This window comes from Canis lupus, chromosome 10 (assembly GCF_011100685.1).
Source record: "Canis lupus familiaris isolate Mischka breed German Shepherd chromosome 10, alternate assembly UU_Cfam_GSD_1.0, whole genome shotgun sequence".
Classification (NCBI taxonomy): Eukaryota; Metazoa; Chordata; class Mammalia; order Carnivora; family Canidae; genus Canis; species Canis lupus.
In genome coordinates, this window is record NC_049231.1 from 7197371 (window position 1) to 7214385 (window position 17015).

The 17015-nt window shown below is 39.4% G+C and overlaps 1 protein-coding gene across 2 annotated transcripts in view; it reads left to right on the forward strand.

Moving 5' to 3' along the window:
- SRGAP1 (SLIT-ROBO Rho GTPase activating protein 1) overlaps nt 1–17015 on the forward strand; it is a 270658-nt gene that overhangs the window by 161474 nt on the left and 92169 nt on the right. For both annotated transcript variants that reach the window (XM_038549883.1, XM_038549884.1), the window contains exon 4: nt 2047–2109. In XM_038549883.1, coding sequence (XP_038405811.1) covers nt 2047–2109 — 63 coding nt within the window. The remainder of the gene's footprint in view (nt 1–2046; nt 2110–17015) is intronic.

The following is a 17015-nucleotide window of genomic DNA, read 5'->3' on the forward strand; positions in this document are numbered from 1 at the left end:
TAAAATACCTTATAGATTTTGCTGGAAAAAATACTTTAATACTCATATATCAGACTCACACAATTAGCCTGGGGGAGACTGTTTTGAATGCTAGTTATTTACCAACTGTGCAGAAGAGTAGAACTCTTTTTCATCTTAATGAAAATAATAAATGCAGATGAGCACCAGGTGTTGCATAGGAAGTGATGAATCACTAGATTATATACCTGAAACTGTATTACACTCTATGTTAACTGGAATTCAAATACAAACTTGAAAAAAAAGAACATAATAAATACAGAAGCAAAAGTATATGGATGATAAGTGGCCTCACCGTCTCACTGCTTTGAAAATGCTTTCTTAAAATTATAGATAGTTATTTTGACAAGGGAGAGTTTAATTTCTATTTTGGTTTCTAACTTAGCTTTTTGGAAATCACAAAATTTCTTTGTGACAGTACTAAGATGGGATGCCACAATTCATCTTTTTCTTTTTTTTAAGGTAGGCTCCACCCCCAGTGTGGAGCCCATCGTGGGCTTGCACTCATGACCCTGAGATCAAGACCTGAGCTGAAATTACGGGTCAGATGCTCAACTAACTGAGCCACCCAGGCACCCTTTTCAGTGACTTTAGTTTGGCAACTCAACTTCTGAGTAGGCACGATGATTCACCCTGCTTATTTTTTCTTTCTTCATGATAAAGTCTGATTCAGATGTTGGGAGAGCCTTTCAGACTCGACTTATTTGCCTCTATTTGGCCTCTGGTGACATGGTGCACACATCTAGTGTTTAGAAAGGGCCATTTAACTAGAATCAAAAAGACAAGAAATACTGTTGCAAAGATGTAGAGGAAAGAGGACCCTTGTGCACTGTTGGTAGAAATGTTAATTGGTTCACCCACTTTGGAAATCAAAATATTAAAAATAGAGGGGCACCTGGCTGGCTCAGTTGGTGGAGCATGCGACTCTTGATCTCAGGGTCTTGAGCTCAAGCCCACATGGGATGTACAGATTACTTAAAAATCTTTTAAAAAATTCAAAATACAGGGATCCCTGGGTGGCGCAGCGGTTTGGCGCCTGCCTTTGGCCCAGGGCGCGATCCTGGAGACCCAGGATCGAATCCCACATCGGGCTCCCGGTGCATGGAGCCTGCTTCTCCCTCTGCCTGTGTCTCTGCCTCTCTCTCTCTCTCTCTGTGTGACTATCATAAATAAATAAAAATTAAAAAAAAAAATTAAAAAAAAAATAAATAAAAATAAAAAAAAAATAAAAAATTCAAAATACAGCTATAATATGACCCAATACTTCCACTACAGGTTATTTGCCCAAAGATAATGAAAACACTCATTTGAAAAGACAGACATATGCTCCCCTGTGTTTATTTATAATAGCCAAGATACGGAAACAACCCAAGTGTCCATTGATAGATGAATGGATATAGAGGTGGTATGGAATATTACTGTGACATAAAAATGAATCAGATCTTGCTTTTTTTTGTGACAACATGGATGGACCAAGAGAGTATTATGCTAAGTGAAATAAGAAAGATAAATATGATTTCATTTACATCTGGAACCAAAAGAGCAAAACAAACAAAAAGCAGAAACAGACCCGCACGTACAGACAACAAACTGATGGTTGCCAGAGGGCAGGGGAGTGGGGGTGGGTGGGTGAAATGGATGAAAGGGTGTAGGGGATACAGCCTACATCCATGGGATGAATAAGTCATGGGAATAAAAGGAACAGCATAGGGGAGATAATCACTGATACTGTAATAGGGTTGTATGGTGACAGATGGTAGCTACCCTTGTGGTGAGCACAGCATAACATCTAGAAATGTTGAATTGCTTTGTTGTACACCTAAAACTAATGTAACATTGTGTGTCGGCTATACTTTAATGAAAAAGAGAGCAGTTTGGTCAAAGATGTGTATTATATTAGGAACATGCTGGCCTTCATTGTATTATATACATTCTCCTATTTTCAGTCACTGGACTTTTTAATATAAGTAATTTAGAAACAAGTTTCTATTACATTTTAAAATATACTTAATTTTTTCTTACTTACAGAGCAAAGAGATTGCATTCCAACTTCATGAGGATTTGATGAAGGTTCTTAATGAACTCTACACGGTAAGCATGTCATCTTTCTTCTTTTGCAGTAATCTTTGGTTTAGAATTTTGGTTTGCAGAAACAGAGCTCTGATTAGAATTTATTCCAAGCTACGGTGTTGATGAATCTTTCTCTGGTTGAAGTGTGGAACCAAGTGTATAGATGCACGCTGCTATCTTCTTTTGCCATCCTCTCAATTTGAGGAGACTGTATTCGAGTAAATATATATATATGCAGTTAGCAAACTTAAGGAACTAGAGGATAGGTGTCCTAGGAAGACATGTTTTTAACTGGTTGGATTATAGGTGATCTGTACATATATTTAATTCCTCAATATTTTGTCTTACATTGTTACCATTCTTAAATTAGCCATTCCAGGATTTGAGCAATTTAGAGTTGCTTTATTCTGTTACTATAATTAATCTTTTTTCCTATTTCAGTTAAACTGTTTGGTTAATGACTTAATACGATAAAATTACTTTGGGGAAGGTATATATTTTTCTCCTGGGGAATAATCTGCTTTTTTGAATTTAAATTTTATTTAGGTTACTGCATATAATCATAATAAATTAAATAATTTAAAGCTTTTTTAAAAAAAACAGTGAGGTTGCAGATTGGAATCAGTCATATGTTCATATAAACTTTTTTATACTTCATGATCATAATATTAAATGCAAATTCCTTCTGAAGGAATTTGATGAGTTTTTATTTTATAAGAGAGAAAAACATAATGAGAAATGAGTAATATTAATTCATTATAGCTATAGATATTTGCATATTTTCATTGTACAAGATTATCTGAGTTCTTATTTATAGGCAAATTAAACCTGAAATATTATTAACATATGTTTCTTGATTTACAAATTCCATTTGTTCTTAAAAAGCCATGTGTGTAAAATTCAATTTTGTAAATTGTTTTTAATGCTCCATTGATACTTGCTAATTAAAAGACACTGTAGTTTTAAGCTTTTTATTTATAAAATGAGTGATATGCTCATAAAACTCACTTTCCAGTTTTTTTGTATGTGTGATAAATTTGTACTTTTTTAAAGATTTATTTGTTTGAAAAAGAGCGCAAGTGAGTGGGGAGAGGTAAAGGGAAAGGAAGACAAAGTCTTAAGCACACTCCACACTGAGTATGGGGCCCCATATGGGGCTTGATCTCATGACCCTGAGATCATGACCTGAGCCAAAACCAGGAGTCACTTACTTAACCAACTGTGCTAATCAGTTGCCCTGCTAATGAAATTGAGTTTTTTACGATAAAACCCATTTCTTAGGCCATGTTTTATGTGATTTGTTAATTTCTGATAATCTTAGTTGGCAACCATTTCTAGATTTAGAATTTAAATTTAGAATTTAAAAGTTAATTAAGCATCATGCGTCTGAGACATCCAAAGAAGAAATTCTGTATCATCTTCCATTGAACTGTTTTAAGATGAGAGCTCTGTGGCATTTTCCTTGTGGATCCCTTTGCTTGGACATTGTTTTACCTAGAAATATAAATCAGTCTCTAATACTTTAAAAAATAGATCTGCTGATTGCCATGACATCACAGACAAGAGCACGTTTACTGTGGTCTGAAGCTAGTAGTCCTAGTCAAAGCAACAATGGCAATGTAAATGTAATTGTTGAATATGAGGAAAATCAGTAAAATGTGAAAATTTTATCTCAAGGAGGGATGTGTATAGTGAAATTTTTCCTGGATTTGGCCTATCAAATGGACTTAGACATTGTTATCAGACTCTATGTAGATGAATCAAGTAAGCTGACACCTCAAAACTCTCATCATTATCATTCTGAAAGAGTAAAGGAACCAGGTTCTAGGAGAGGCCACTGGAGTTTTAATGACCCTGCCAGAGTCATTTAACTTCTCAGAATCCATTGAAGAACTAAAGGATAGTGGAGATAAGCAATGACATTTCAATTAGGTAGTCTGTAGATCACTGTATACTCTTGGGGAAAAAATTTAACTTGGGGCACCTGGGTGGCTCAGTCAGTTAAGCATCCAACTCTTGATTTCAGCCCATATTTTGATCTCAGGGTCATGAGTTCAAGCCGCACGTAGTGGGTGTGGAGCCTATGTTTAAAAAAAAAGATCTTAACCAGAGAGCATGCTCATACAATGTCAGAGGTCATGATCCATTGGGAAAGACCTTCATGTTACACACACTGCTTACTATAAAAGATGATGTTTGGTCTCTCTTGTACTTGAAATTCAAATACACAAATTTTGTCTTGTTAAAATGAAATCTATTTACTATACATTTTCTGCTTGCATTTGGAAAGAAAAGGTGAGCAGTATTTGAACAGGGGACCAGGAGTTGGGGGAATGTGATTGAGGTTCCTTGTGCAAACACTGACTGGTCATGTACAAATGACTGTCTGAGTTGCCTCATACGTAGGAGTTTTGTATAGCTGATGATGTTATAATGATTGCCGAAGCAACAAGTACAAAATATGTAGCCTTAAAGAATTGAGGAAGCTATTTAATTACCTTTTCAGACATGTTCACTCCTCCTTTTTTTTTTTTTTCATCCTTTGATACTCCTTGGGAGTCGAAAACATTTTGAGAAATACATAACTTCCTTATACCAGCAGAGTTGGAGTACTTTATTTTATTTTTAAACATTTTATTTTTTTATTTACGAGAGACGAGAGAGAGAGGCAGAGACACAGCAGAAGGGGAAGCAGGCTCCATGCATGGAGCCCAATGTGGGACTCGATCCCAGGACCCCGGGATCATGATCTGAGCCAAAGGCAGACGCTCAGCCACTGAGCCACCCAGGTGCCCAGAGTACTTTATTTTAAATTACAGTCAACCTTAGTGGTGAGCAGCAGTCTATGTGTGGACTTCCTCACCCAAAGATATTTCTCCCAGAGGCCTAAATATTCTATCAGAAGGTTTTGTCTTAAATAAAATGCAAACACCCAGGAAAAGTAGAAAGAAATGCCTTAGGATCGTTTATACCTTAGAGTGAACCATGTTTTATCATCCTTTGAGTACAGGTTGGGTACATCAGACATAAAGGCCTGGATTTCTGAGCAGAGGAAGAGAGGAAAGACTTTGAAAACATGCATTTTCTCTTCTAATTTTTTCCCCATCCTTGCCTTTATTTGCAGAAACAGGGCCCTCAAAATGGTTTTGAGCCTCCATTTAGATTCTTATACCATCACAGGGGCCAGCAAGACAGTTAGGATTCCTTCTGCTTTGAGGGACAGAGACACTCAAAATCATGGTGTAAACAGGATAGAAGTTTATAATCTGTCTCACATAAAAAAGTCCAGTGGTTTGTGGCCCAGTACTGGTGTGGAGGTTACATAAAGTCATTCATGAATCAGGCTCCTCCTATCCCACTGTTCAGAGAAAGCTCATTGTAACCTTTGCCCTTATATTTACAGTAGTTGCTAGACCCCAGCCATGACCTCTTCATTCCTGAAATGGAGAAGGGAGATCCCAACAGAATGGAGAAGGGAGGGAGGGAAGGGCAGGCCTCCTGTCTCTTAAGGGGACTTAATGAAAGTCCCATGTGAAACTTTCACATATGTCTCACTGGCCAGAACTTAGGACAGGATTCCAGCAGGCTGTAGCGAAGTCAGGGAGTTACAGTCTTGTAGGTGGCCAGCTCGTTGCTAACCAGTTACAGATTGGGGATTCTTTTAATTTGAGAGAGAAGGGGAGATATTTGTAGGTAACTAGCCATGTCTACCAAAGTAGCTAACATTTATTGCATGCTCATTATGTATGTGCTAGTTTTTGTGCATAGCACATCACTTGCATTAAATCATGTGATCCCCCCAGCATCTGCCTGAGGTAGTTACTGTCTTTTCCTCCATTTTACAGATAAGGGAACTGAGGCTCCGAGAGGTGGCCCAGGTTGCACAATGAGTAGTAGAGGGGGATGTCAGGTCCAGGTCTGGCTCCTAGAACCCATGTCCTATACTGTCATTTTATCTCCATTGCTATAGCTTCGGGGAAACCATTGTCTAACAGAGATCTCTAAATGTTAATGCCTCCCTAACAACGTGGAGCACTTAAGCACTTTATTACTTGTTCATTTTTACTGTTAGAGTCTGTACATTGGTGTTGCTTTAATAAAAACAGGTAAAAAATTGAGCATGTGCCTCAATGGCAACCTTTCTTTCTTAGTAATATTAATTTAAATGATCTAACAGATGGACTCACCAGGCCAAAAAGTAAAAGGGTGAACCAATATCCTCAGACTCCCTGAGTAATCCACTAATGAACTTCCTTTTGCATCTCACATTTGAAAGAGAACTTAAGTAGGTTATGAAAGCAGGAAGAGCGCTGTGTTAGTACAAAAAAAAAAGTGGAATGGCCTGGCAGTCAGCAAACACATATTTGAATCCCAGCTCACTTAGCCAATCTGAGCATCTGTGTTAGCATGGATTCTTCAGAGAAACAGAACCAAGAGAATATAGAGAGGGAGAGAGAGATCTAAAGATTGATGATAAGGAGTTGACTCCTGCGGTACTGAGACCAGAAGTCCCACAATCTGCAGCAAGCTGCAGAGCCAGGATGTGGGTTCAGTCTGAGTCTGAAAGCCTGAGATCCAGGAAAGCCAATGAGGTTTAAGTTCTAGCCCAAGCTCAAGTCCAAAGAAGATGACCACATCTCACCTTGAAGACAGTAGAGCAGAGAGAGCAAATTCTCTTACTCCACCCTTGTGTTTTGTATTCCGGCCTTCACCAGGTGGGATGAAGTTCACCCCCATCATTACGAAGACTTAATTTATTTATTCAACAAACATTTTTTTAAATGCCTATTACAGTACCAGGCACTTTGGGATATATTGGGGATGTAGGTGTGAATAAAAACAAGCCACATACTTCTTCTCCAGGTATTTATATTCTGATGGGGAGACACCGACAGTAAATACATAAATGTATAGGATGGCAGGCGTTAAGTGCTAAGAGGAAAAAATAAAGCTGAGTTAATATAGATAAGGCATTCAGAACAGTGCTTGGCACACAAATGCTTAATAAGTGTTAGGTGTTAGTGTCATCCTGGTCGTGTCATCCTCTTCGTCATCAATGGAGTGGGGATGCTAACAGCGCCTTGTCCGTGGAGATCAAGGATGATATCAACAGTAATTACAGATGGTTTTTGTGATCTGTAGGTACATACACATACATATGGTTTTTCCTTATAGTGGATACGTATTTTGTACAAAAAAGAAAAAGGAAAATAACTTCCCCTAAGAAAACCAAATCAATAGTAGATAGGAACAGGGCTGCCATCAGGTTAATGGGGAGGTAGAAACGCAAAAACAGAACACGGGTGACACAGAACGTCAGAGGGGGGCATTCAAAACAAAGTTTGCCTTTATCAGTCTGGCAAACAGTAGTTTCAAGCATTAAGACTCTCCCCTAATACCAAAATCTCTAAAGATTACGCTGCATTTTAGTAGAAAAACCATGATCTGTCATATATTAATATCTCTTTGCTTTGCAGCATTATACTCAGCATTTTCAAAAACAAAGAGCTTGCCATCCTCAGTAAGCAAATTCTAACAAAGATTAACACAGACGGTCATGATAAATCCACATGAAATTGATTTTTAATTATGTGTAATTGATTATCACACCCCCTATACATCAGTGACACACATGGCTAACCAGACTCAAGAGGTAATCCATCCTCAGTTTCCAATTAACATTATGAGGAATGAACTGAGAAAATGAAGATTTATCCAACCCTTATCATGAAGCAAGCACGTTATCCCATTCATTTCTTGCAGAGCCCTGTGAGGCAGGTATTCCTAATCCCAGTGAAACAAATGGGAACTGGGGCTCAGAATGATGAGCTCAGGATCACGCAGTTAATGAATGCTCCAAAATCTAGACCCAGCTTCGTCCTGAAGGCCCATCAGTTGTCCATCTGACAGCTGCCTTTCGGGAGGATGTGCAGGGCAGGTGAGGGAAGGAAGGGTGGAACGTGATCTAATAGATAAAGCTCATAGGTAAAACTCACACTGCATGCTCTCCCGGACACTTGTAAAAACTCATTTGAGCTTTCCAGACTGTCTACGTGGGTTACAGAATAGGAAACTCAAATGACTTTGCACCCCAAGCTTTAATGTTGGGGTCTGTGCATTTGGGCTGCCTCTTTAAGATAAAATCTTTCATTTATCTTTAACATTGTATGTGTCAACACCACCTGTTCAGCTGTGTGTCCATATCCAGTGATTACTGCTAAGGATTTATTACTGGAAACTCCACTCGCCTTTGTTTCCTCCTGCGGAACCTGTAGTTCTGATTTGCCTAACAAATATAAATAGAGAATGGAAGTTGTCCTAGTACAAACCCAGAGGCTTCTAGGCATCTTGTATAGGATTTGGAAAATGGGGCTGCTGAATGCTCACAGATATCCACCCAGGCCTTTACATATCATTGAGCCACTTATCTCTTTAAAATGTTAAAATAAAAAGCTAATTATTTTTGAGAAGGGATGAGAGGGAAGACACTGTTTATTATTTCAAGCCCTTCCTTGAAAACAACACCTCAGAGGACTGCTGAGGAAAGCTTTCTTGGCTTGCTTGTGAGCCTCCCACGAACCAGGAGCTAATGCATTCTTCTATAACAAAGAAACCTGCCCAAGGCAAGGTTGAAAAGTCATTCCAAAAGAGCCCAAGATACTTGCCACCACATATCAGAAGATTTTTCTCTGAGCCTCAAAGAGGGTTTTTACCTATTTATTTTTTTTTTGGCTATTTATTTTAGCTCGAGGGCATTTTAAGTATTTGAAATATATATCTTTGTAGTGAAAATGAAAATTCATTCCTTTGAGATGGACTACAAAAAGGTCTGGGTCTCAGAACAAAACATGAACAAAGAGAAATAAGATAGAAAAGATATGTAAAAAGCTCTAAAATTGAAAACCTCTTGGGAATACCACATTCTCCATGATGCCACCTGGAAAACTTTTTAAAAAAGCAATCTATTTAGAGATCTTGGGCTGACAAAATGTTCACATATATCCTTCTGGCATTATTACTAGACACTTCGATGGAAAGAGAGAGAGGTGTTGGGATCAGATGACTCTGCCAACTTCTGAATTCTAATCTTGGGGTTGACACAGACTGACTTTGGAGACTAAGTTACCTAATTTAGCCTGGCTTCATTTTCCTCCCAAAATGTTTAGAATTAATAAAATTTTTCCATTGCATGAATCTCTGAGGACAGCTGTTTGATAAGAACTTTATACATAGATGCCTTTTAGGACACCTTGCTAATTAATGAAGCCAAATGATCCCAAGTGCCTGCTGGGGGTTTTCATTTTCTCTCTGTGACTTGAGATTTAGTTATGGTTGGTGCTTATGAACTACAAAGAAGATTATGTCTTAAAAGAAGTGAGCAATATGAACTGGAAAAAAATACCTGGCTTAGAAATGAAAAAGAAGACGTTGTAAAGTATAGTTCAGGAAAAACAAATTTCTAAAGAAGGTGTCATACAAAGAATCCTTCTCAAAGAGTATTTTATTCTGTTACATTCTGGAATACAGTATTATGACATTTAAGCAATTACAGTGTTTTAATAACTAGCATCTTAATCAGAATGTTTTGTTTTTATTGGGTAATTAAAGTATTTAATTTTGTTTATCATTATTACCAAGCCCAAATATATAGAGACAACATACATATACATAAAATAAATTAGGAGCATTTTGCTTGGATTTCTTTTCTCCAAATGGACCAGAAATGTTCACGAGTAAAAATGTAAAAATCATGTGACAGAAATCAAGCTCTAAATTAGTTGTATCCTATTCAACATATCTTAACACATGATTTTCTAACTCCTGTGATTATCTGAATTTCACCCTACTCTTGGCTGACTGTAGAATTGTAGACTGTAGAATTTTAAGCACTGAACGGGCCTTAAAAATAATCAAACTAACCTCTTCATTTAAGGAAACTATTACAGAGACTCAGATTAAGTGATTAACTAAAAGTCCCAGATTGGAACTGAAACCCAAGTTTTATTTTAATTCAGGTAAATAGTTTCCTATGCTGGCAGTTTTAGATGAGAGTTTCCGGTCAGGCTTCCAGTCTAGAAGATTAAAGCTCTTCCAGAACCTATCAGCAGCTGACTCTTGTGAAGTCCTATTCTAAGCACTTGACATCATTAGCTCTTTAACTTGCCCTACCAGCCTCATGCGTAGTGAGGGTCAGAGAGCTGGATACCTTGCCAAGGGTCACACAACTAGGAAGTCTCAGAGGACGGACACACTGTAATTTCTTTTTTATTGCTGATTATAACCTAAGGTGTAGACCATTATGTACCAGCAGAAGTTTAGGCAGAGCGTTTGGAGACCCAAAGAGGATTTGAGACACATTGAGGACTGAGAAAAATTCAGAGGAAAAGGTATAAAAATGGACAGTGTTTCAGTAATGAGAGAGGTGAAGAGGGGGCCTGGAAGGTTTTGGAGGCAGAGGAGCTATGTGAGCCACTACACACAATTAGGAAGAACATGAGGCATATTCATAGAATTTCCTTCTGGACCCGTATCTAGAGAGAAAGGACAAGTCAGGAGTTGAAGGATTTCGAGAGAATACCAAAATGAAATCATCATCAACATAGGGCAGCAAAAAATGGTTAGACATCTCATCAAAAGCAGTTGAAAACTCAAAGGCTTCTTTGCACAGATTAAGGCCTTTCACCTCCTTTCTTTGTTCCTCCTCCAACCCCCTCCCCTTTTTTTGTTAAATAAATGGAATGAGAAATACTAGATTTAAAGCACAGGGTATGGTGTCAAATTCCAAACCATTTCCATTGAAAGAAGGATCCTCCACTGGTCTTTCCATTTTAGTTGATGCTGCAATTCTAAGCGTGCTAGGGCCTTCATTTTATGATTCCAAGTAGCCTGTGTCCTCAGTTTAAATATTTCATGTACTAAACCTTATAACTTAAATATCTAATACACACATGTAATGCCGTAGCTGGCACACAGGAGTGCAAGAGCACCTGGTTCCAGGGGTCCCAAGCAGACCCAGGTCAGCCACCTGCTGCTGACACAATCCAAAGGCAGAGAAATGAGTGGTGGTAAAACAAGAAAGGGATTTATGTCAGTGAGTCCCCAACACCAGGAACACAGTCAGTAGCTTCTCTGAAGTGGCAAAAAGACTTCCAGGTTTATACAAGGAAAATGTGGGGCAAAGGTATAGGTGGGTCGGTGCGGGTGGGCAGTGAAGGTCCAATCATCCATCACTGTCTTGGAGTCTGTCAACAGGTGGGGTCTCGCTGGCTCAGGACAGCCCTTCTCTCTTGAAGGGATTATTGCTTCCCACCAGGGAGTGCTCTGCCCTCAGGGTCTTCCAGGTGAGCCCAGAGGCTAGCTGGAAAGAACCCAGGTAGCAAGTCTGAGGTCAAAATGGAGGCAGCCAGTGTCCTCTTTCGATGTTGAAGACATGTGAAACAGTCTCCCGAAAAGAATTAAGTGTTTAATATTGTGGGAGACCTTGAAAGTCTAGTAAATTCTTTGGCTTTTCCATTTTACATACGCTTTCCCCCTCCATATTGCCAACTACTCTGAACTTTCCCTTTGCCACTGCTGCCACTGTGATCAGGGTGGCCCTGGTTAGTACGTATTCCAGGTGCCAGCCCTTGGGTATTGTTTTTTAGTAGATTAAACTTGTATTTCAGTGCTCTGAGGACTGTCTGAAAATGCCTTTTGAAACAAGGGCTTGCTGAATGACCTTCTCTACACTGACTTTCTCTGTTGACTTGTTGGGCAAGGATTAAGTCTCTCTGCAGCTCTGTTCCTTTGATGCATAAAACAAAGACCGTCCCTCTGCTCTCAGCCTCTCAGGTGTGAAAATAGACAAGTCAGCGTCGGTGGGGCTGAGGCCTTTGTGGGCTTAAAGGGTGTGATAGAAGGGTGTTTCGTGTGGTAACGGCATCCATTAAGCACTCAATGTGTGTCAGTTCCAACTGCAAGGGCTTGACATGTATTCATTCATTCATTCTCTCTCCACAACAGCCTACAGGTACTGTTCTTACTTCCAATGAGAGATGGGGAAACCTTCTAAAAGGCAAAACATAGATTTAAACCCAGGTTGTCTGGTGCCTGAGTTGAACCATTAGAGCCGGTGAGAAATGGAACCGGCTGTCCTTTGAGACTGTGTTCTCCTTCCTCAGAGAATGGTTGCCCAGCAAGTAAGTGGAGGAGGCCTATGATCTGTAATGTTCTAGGATTTATAGAATTTAGTTATTCGGCATTTGTCCCAAATCTCGGTCTAGTCCCTGTCTCTAAGTCAGTTAATGGAAAGCACTAAAAGCCTTGTCGCCTCTGCTGTAGAGTTGTGACAGCATCATCTCTATTGCATCCAAGTACTACACACAGAGTGGCTGGGAAGGGCCTTTCATCAAATATACGGGTCCTGGAAATGCATCGATGACAGGCATACCCTATCACCAATGAGCTAGTCTAGTGAGATACTTCCATACATGGTGTTAGATGCTGGACTAGATAGAGACAGGTCTCCACAGCTCTGTGCAGAGCCCAGAGTCACCTGGGAGCCTCCTGGAGATCGTGAGGCCTGATTTTAGTGATAAAGAGAGGGTAGAAAGGGTATTCCAAAAAACAGTACCTGAGGGAAAGCACAGATGTGTGAAACCACGTTGCCTGTGCAGGGAACTCCATGTGCTTGAATTGCCAGAGTATCAGCAAATCATTGATATAAAAATAAAGGGAGTAGTATGTTGGACTTTTAAAAAAATCCTCTGCCCTTAAACCCTCTCTTTACCCCCACTACACATGAAGCACTTGAGAGACAAGGAAGGAAAATATCCTTCACAAAATCAGAATTTCTTGGATAAAGTGGCATTTATTTCATATTAGAAAACTCTGATAATTGTGAAGTGGGCAGATTTTATGCCACATTAATTGCTCTGATGAAAAATTACTCTTAGGCACTAATGAACTGGTATCAATCAATAAAGAATAAAATGTAATTGGATTTCTAGTAACAGAATGTAATGGAATCACATAGGACAAGGCCTATCTGTGGTACATAGTAGGGGGCTCCAGAAATGTTTGCTGAATGTGAATGTTCATCAAGAGTTCATAAACAAAACCAACAATCCCTATGACTCAAAGACTTAAATTAGAAACTGCCTCTAGTGACTGTTGCAAATAGAGCTGGGACAGATTAAGATTAATAAATACAGGTCACTCTAACTACAAATAGAAACACTCTTTTTAATGAGGTATAAAATAATTTATCTTCTTTAGGATAAATTAGTCATTTTTTATGAAAAATTTTTATTAAAGTAGCAAAATCTTGGGAAACTAATTGTAATTTATATTACCACTTTAAAATTATCAAGTTTAGCATTTTGAAAACGATGACTAATGCCCGGCTTTATTTTTTTATTTTTTTAAAGATTTATTTATTTATTTATGATAGAGAGAGAGAGTGAGAGAGAGAGGCAGAGACACAGGAGGAGGGAGAAGCAGGCTCCATGCCAGGAGCCCAACGTGGGACTCGATCCCGGGACTCCAGGATCGCACCCTGGGCCAAAGGCAGGTGCCAAACCGCTGAGCCACCCAGGGATCCCCTAATGCCCGGCTTTAACCTAAATATTACAATTAAAGAAAAAAAAAAAAAAAACATGTGGCAAATCTGTATATCACCCCCACACCCACTAAAGAGTTCTGGGGTTCTCCTTGATGAGCACTTGATGATTGATCACTAATTAGCTTGGGAGCTAATTAAAGTCACTAGAGTGATAGATATCCTGGAATAAGGTTCATCAGTATAACAGTGTGTTAGACTATCTAGGCATCGTTCATTTCTAGGTATTTTCTGTGCAACGAGGCAGATGAGTTATGGCCTCAGAGCCCATGGAGGATTGGAGGAGGAATCTTCTATTCTCAGCGTAACACGCTGTACTACTTGCTGCCTCAAGTCAACAGAAGCAGAAGGCAGTAATTAGTACAATTTGTTATACTGGCTTTTCCTTGTGGTTAAAATGTATCTGCCATTTACTCTGACACTGAAAAAAAATCAATCCCTTTAGCCACCGAGAAGTATTTTACATGCACACACACTCAAATCATGAATTCTTACGGTATTTAGTGGTTGCGAGATGAGTATCTGAAATCATGAACCCACAGAATTTTAGAGTTGGAGAAAACCTGAGGGATCGTGTGGTCTAGCCGCCCCCTTTACAGGTGAGAAAGCTGTGGGCTAGCAGGCATATGAGTAGTTTTGCCACCAGGTCACCTGGGTGGGGCGCGATGGATTAAAGGCTCACACCCTTGGATATCTAAGACATGAACGCCCCTTCCCCTAACACCGGCTCTTGAAGCTGAAGAAGAAAACAGTCCATTTCCAACAAAAAACAAAAATACTAAATATTAACAATGGCTTGTATTTTATTTTCCTATAGACTGCTAAATGCCATCCTGTATTATTTCCTCTGAGCTTCATCAACTATTTTCCTTTTAGCGGGGTATATTAAAATCCTTTTAGAAAGAAGACTTCTAGTTACATGATCAATTTTTTCCTTCTATGATTTGGCCTCTAGTTCGCACATTTTCTTTCATTCCGCAATTTTCAAGGTGTTTGAGAGGCACAGTTTGATTGTTCCCCTAATTTTGGTTATGTCGGGAGACCTCATGTTGTCATCTCTAATAGATAAGACTCGCACCCAGGGTCAGAAAAGCTGAGGTTACAGAGTTGTTTTGCAGCAGAGTGAAGATCAAAATCCAGGTTTATTGGATTTCGTAGACCTAAGCTCTTTCCATTGAAATAGTGCTCTTTATAATTACTCCTGAAACAAAATCTTTAACGGTACACTAAATATAATTATTTTTAAATTTTCTTTAGCCGTATTTCCTCCCTTTGCATGTATGTCTTCTCTATTTTCCTTTGTGTTTATTCTCTGCATTTCTCCTTCCCTGTCTTTTGGTTGGTTGGCAGTCCCTTAGCAGAGTCCAGAGTCCCAGACAATGCCTTTTGTTCAAAGCATTTGTTTGAATTATAAATATAATTTGATGATAAATTCAGACTGTTGTACTGATTTCATTTCAGTGGAGCCACAACATACCTCAAATGTTCCTTGATAAACTAGCTATAAAGGCATCTCGTGCTATTTAATTGTTCACCTTGATTGATTTGCTCATTCTAAAGAGCTTTGCTAAAATTCTCAACATACATATAAATGGAAATATTGCCCATTTCCTTCCCTAAAGGGGACGTGATAATCTTGGGCTGCCTGGCGGGCTCAGTTGGTAGAGCATGAGACTCTTGATCTTGGGGTTGTAAATTTAAGCCCCATGTTGGGTGTAGAGATTACTTAAAAATAAAATCTTAAAGGGCACCTGCATGACTCAGCAGGTTAAGCATCTGCCTTCAACTCAGGTCATGACCTCGGGGTCCTGGGATTGAGCCCCACTTCTGGCTTCTTGCTCAGCCGGGGGTCGGCTTCTCTTTCCCTCTGTCCCTGCTTGTGCACGCACGCTCTCTCTCTCTCTCTCTCTCAAATGAATAAAAATGTTTATTTCTTTTACCTGAGCCAAAGGCAGTGCTTAAGTGACTGAGCCACCCAGGCACCCCAATAAATAATTTAAAAAAAAAAGATGATAATCTTTCCAGTCATAGAGAAATCATTACCTATTTTTAAAATGTGTTGTAATATGGGGTGTCTGGGTGGTTCAGTCAGTTAAACGTCTGACTTTTGGTTTCTATTCGGGTCATGATCTCAGGGTCCTGGGACAGAGCCCCATGTCAGGCTCCATGCTCAGTGGGGAGTCTGCTTGAGAGTCTCTCTTTCTCCCTCTTCCTCTACCCCATCCCCTTGTAGCACATGTGTTTTTTCTCTCTCTCTCTTACTCTCCATAAAATAAATCTTTAAAAAATGTTCTTTAACCTTTTTTTCAAACATCAATAACTGACATTTACTGTATACTTATTATGTCAGACTTTTTGTGTCCGTTACATGTGTGGACAACTTTAATCCTTCTAACTACGCTGGCATGCAGTGACTAGGAATGCTATGCTGGTTTTATAGTGAGGCACAGAATTGTGCCTTTATTAATTGAGGCACAGAAAGGTTAAGTTGCTTCCCCAAGATCATACAGTGAGTTAAGTCCAGAAATAGGATTTGAACCCAAGCAGTCTACCCTGTGAATCTAAGCTCAACCGCCATTATACTCTCTCTCAAAGTGAGTTCTTCTTATGTTATTTTTCAAATATAATGGAATTTTGTAAATTCTGCTTTCATTGACCTACAGAGAGCCATATCAGCCTAGGAAGAGAAGATGGACTTATGAGAGTTCATCACTATGTCTGTCCTACAGACCACTCAGTACTTCCAGCCCTAATGCCACAAATGATAATAAACAACAGTGACAAGTGTCACTCATAGGCCTTAAGTGGGAGGTAAAGGTTGGGGTGAAAACAGATGGATCCATTGTAGGTATTGACTAGTAGTAGTAATGTAGAGGATTGGCTTCTCTTTTGTCTTTACATTCTTTTTTTTTTTTTTTAAGATATTATTTATTTATTCATGAGAGACACACACAGAGAGAGAGAGAGAGAGAGGCAGAGACACAGGCAGAGGGAGAAGCAGGCTCCATGCAGGGAATCTGACATGGGACTCAATCTCGGGTCTCCAGGATCACCCCCTGGGTGGAAGACAGGGCTAAATCGCTGAGCCACCCAGGCTGCCCCCCCCCCCCTTTTTTTCTTTTTTTAAGTAAACTGTATGCCCAATATGGAGCTCAAACTCACAACTCCAAGATCAAGTAGCATGCTCTACCAACTGAGCCAGCCAGGTGCCCCCATTTTTACATTCTTGATATAAATAAAATATGCACCCACCCCCTCCACTTTTCTCCTTAAGTGAGCTCCCAGACTTAAATGTAAACTGATTAAAAAGAAGGAATCTTTCTCCCAC